Source organism: Pseudonaja textilis, chromosome Z, assembly GCF_049901715.1.
Source record: "Pseudonaja textilis isolate UNSWEBS1 chromosome Z, rPseTex1.2, whole genome shotgun sequence".
NCBI lineage: Eukaryota > Metazoa > Chordata > Lepidosauria > Squamata > Elapidae > Pseudonaja > Pseudonaja textilis.
Window position 1 is genome coordinate 136,036,900 of NC_142008.1, and position 2,409 is coordinate 136,039,308.

Genomic DNA, 2,409 nt, shown 5'->3' on the forward strand with positions numbered 1-2,409 from the left:
TGAACGTTTATTAGCCACGACGTGGCGGGGATGATGGGGAAAGGGGCTCTGGATCCCGGTTGTCGAAAAACGGCAGATGCCTCCTTATCCACGTGTGGCCAGAAGGAGGCTGCACTCACAACTCAAAAAAAGCACCCCGTTCCCCTAAAACACAATCCTCCCCACAACCTCTAGAATGACAGTTTGCAGATAAATAGACATGCCTGAGGTGCAACTCCCAGAATTCAATAGGTGGGCTTTTCTCCATTCAGTTCAAGGCATATGGAAAATTCGGTGGCCAGGAATGGTGGTTTAAGTGAATTTGGCTTGCTGAGGATGCTGCAACGGTTGTTAGGTATGAAACGTTGGTCCCAAGCCCCCTTTTTCTCCGTCCTGTTATAACTTCCATTGGTCACTAAGCGACATGTTATAAGTCGAGGAGGAAGACCGTTGCATATGCTAATGGAGAGTGTAGCCAAGGAACAATGATCTCAATCCGGTCCGCTTTCTAGGAGGGAAAAGAAATTATTTATTTCTTTTTATTTATTTATTTTGAAAAAAGTTTATTATATAATAGGTACAAGTATAAAAATAGTTATGAATACATGAAATGAATACATATAAGAAAACAAAAAACAATAGGACAGGAACGGTTGGCACGTTGGTGCGCTTATGCACCATTTAAATTTAAATTGATTGGTCTTTTTTCCCCGGTGGGGGACACAGACCAAGGGTTTTAAGGTGTCATCCTATACTTGCCTGGACTCCCACCTAGGACGTCCGCGAATGCCGTGACCGGCTCCTCCTCGATGCTCTCGTCTTGGTAGGCGAGGACGGCAGTCACTTCCAGACCCAGGACATCGAACCATTCTAAGCGGAGAAGGTTTGGCAGGTCTCCGTTCACCCGACAAAACTTTTAAATTTAATTTGGAAGGACCCCCTCCCCAGGACAGAGATGAGGAACCCTTGGTGGTCCTTTAGCACTATTTTCTGGGGCTTTAGCTGTTCCTTGTAAAGCCCAGAACGGCCTTGTTAATAGTTGGCCAGGACACGAGGGTCATATACGAACTTGTGTCCACCACCATATCACCCACTGATCCCTCAATGTCGACGGTGGTGTGGAATTTCTTGGAGCATTGGGCGCTGTAGTAGTTGACAAACGTTTGAGGGGCTACTTTGTGTTTGCAACTTTGTCGTCTCCTCGCTGGTGTCTCAGAAACGGTGCCTTCCGGAATCGCATCAGGGATGCACATGGACACGTCGGGGAAACAATCGGCCTCTGGAGATGGGATGCTGGCTGTGATACACGGCAAGGGTTTGCGGTGTGCCCCTTCCGTTGTGCATGTTTGGCAAGTGGCGTCTTTGGATCGGCCCCCTGCTCTGGGGTGATTGCCCCCACATGTGACACCAAAGAGGCGCCTCTGTCCCGTTTCCAGACTCCCTGCCTCCTCTTCGGAACGAGTACGGTGGATTTTGTCACCCTTGGATGTATCATCTCCATGTTCCATGCTCTCGTGATGCACGGTGGCCGCTCTGCCCAAGGGATGGCCGCTCCTTGATCTCCGAATGGCGGTGTCTGACCTCATGGAGGACTCACTCGCCTTGGCCTTGTCTAGTGTGGCTTGGAACCTGAGATCAAGCTGAGCCATTAATCGCCTCCGTGGGCTTAAGTCTTTTATACCCGCAAGGAGCCCCTCTCGCATCCTTTCCTCCTCCAGATCGCTGAATTGCAGTCGCCTGCCATTTCTCTCAGCGTTGCCACAAAGTCATAGACTGTCTCACGGCCTTTTTGATCCCTGGGGAGAAACTCATGTGACCAAGGCTGGTGCTGGGGGTGCATAATGTGCTCATAGCGAGTCCTGAAGCTCCCTCCCACGAACTGCCTGCACGTGTGTTGGTGCCGAGAGGCCTGTAGCCGTTTGGAAGACGTCCCGTCCACAGGAGCTTAGGAAAAACGCTCTTCTCCTCTTGTCCGTTACAGCCAGACGGTCATTTGCTTCCCTGAAGACGTGAAATGGACCCATGTACGATCTCCGGTCTCCTTTCGCTGGGGGGGATGGAGCTGGCCAGGCGTGGGTGTCCATCTTGGAGTGGCCGAGGCACGTTCTCCTCCTCTTGCTGCGGTGATGGTGGTGGCCGCTGGTGCCGCTGGGATGCCCAGCCTCAGTTCAGCCGCTTTGTGCTTTGATCTCTGCAGGGGCCCCCTTCCTCGCCAGGGTTAAGTGGGGGTCGAATGAAGAGGCCAGGTCCTCAGCCGGTCAGAACAGCCCTCGATGGAGTCCGTTAAGGTGTAGGGGTGGTGCCTGCCCAACCGCTCCCTCCTTCCAAGATTATCCCTCCCCTCCCCAGGAAAATAGACCAATGATTTCAACTTGTTTCTTTTTCCCCCACGCCCAGGAGGCGGACCGGCTTCACTCTCCATTAGCATAT

At 51.9% G+C, this 2,409-nt stretch overlaps 1 protein-coding gene across 2 annotated transcripts; it reads right to left on the reverse strand.

Annotated features, from left to right (window-relative positions):
• Positions 1-209: 209 nt before the first annotated feature.
• Positions 210-2,057, reverse strand: LOC148124432 (uncharacterized). Of its 2 annotated transcripts, none has more exons than XM_087918414.1 (2): positions 739-2,057; positions 210-487 (listed from the first exon to the last, which is right to left on the reverse strand). In XM_087918414.1, exon 1 carries the CDS (start codon positions 1,680-1,682, stop codon positions 978-980), a length of 705 nt encoding a protein of 234 aa, XP_087774540.1. In that variant the 5' UTR covers positions 1,683-2,057; the 3' UTR covers positions 210-487; positions 739-977. The 2 variants fall into 2 exon arrangements, with proteins under 2 accessions (XP_087774540.1, XP_087774539.1); XM_087918413.1 differs by having other exon boundaries at positions 210-483; positions 735-2,057.
• Between the last annotated feature and the right edge of the window lie 352 nt (positions 2,058-2,409).

Bases quoted from the DNA above. Each gene is read 5' to 3' on its own strand.
- LOC148124432 (XM_087918414.1), bottom strand. From the start codon at position 1,682: ATGCGAGAGGGGCTCCTTGCGGGTATAAAAGACTTAAGCCCACGGAGG.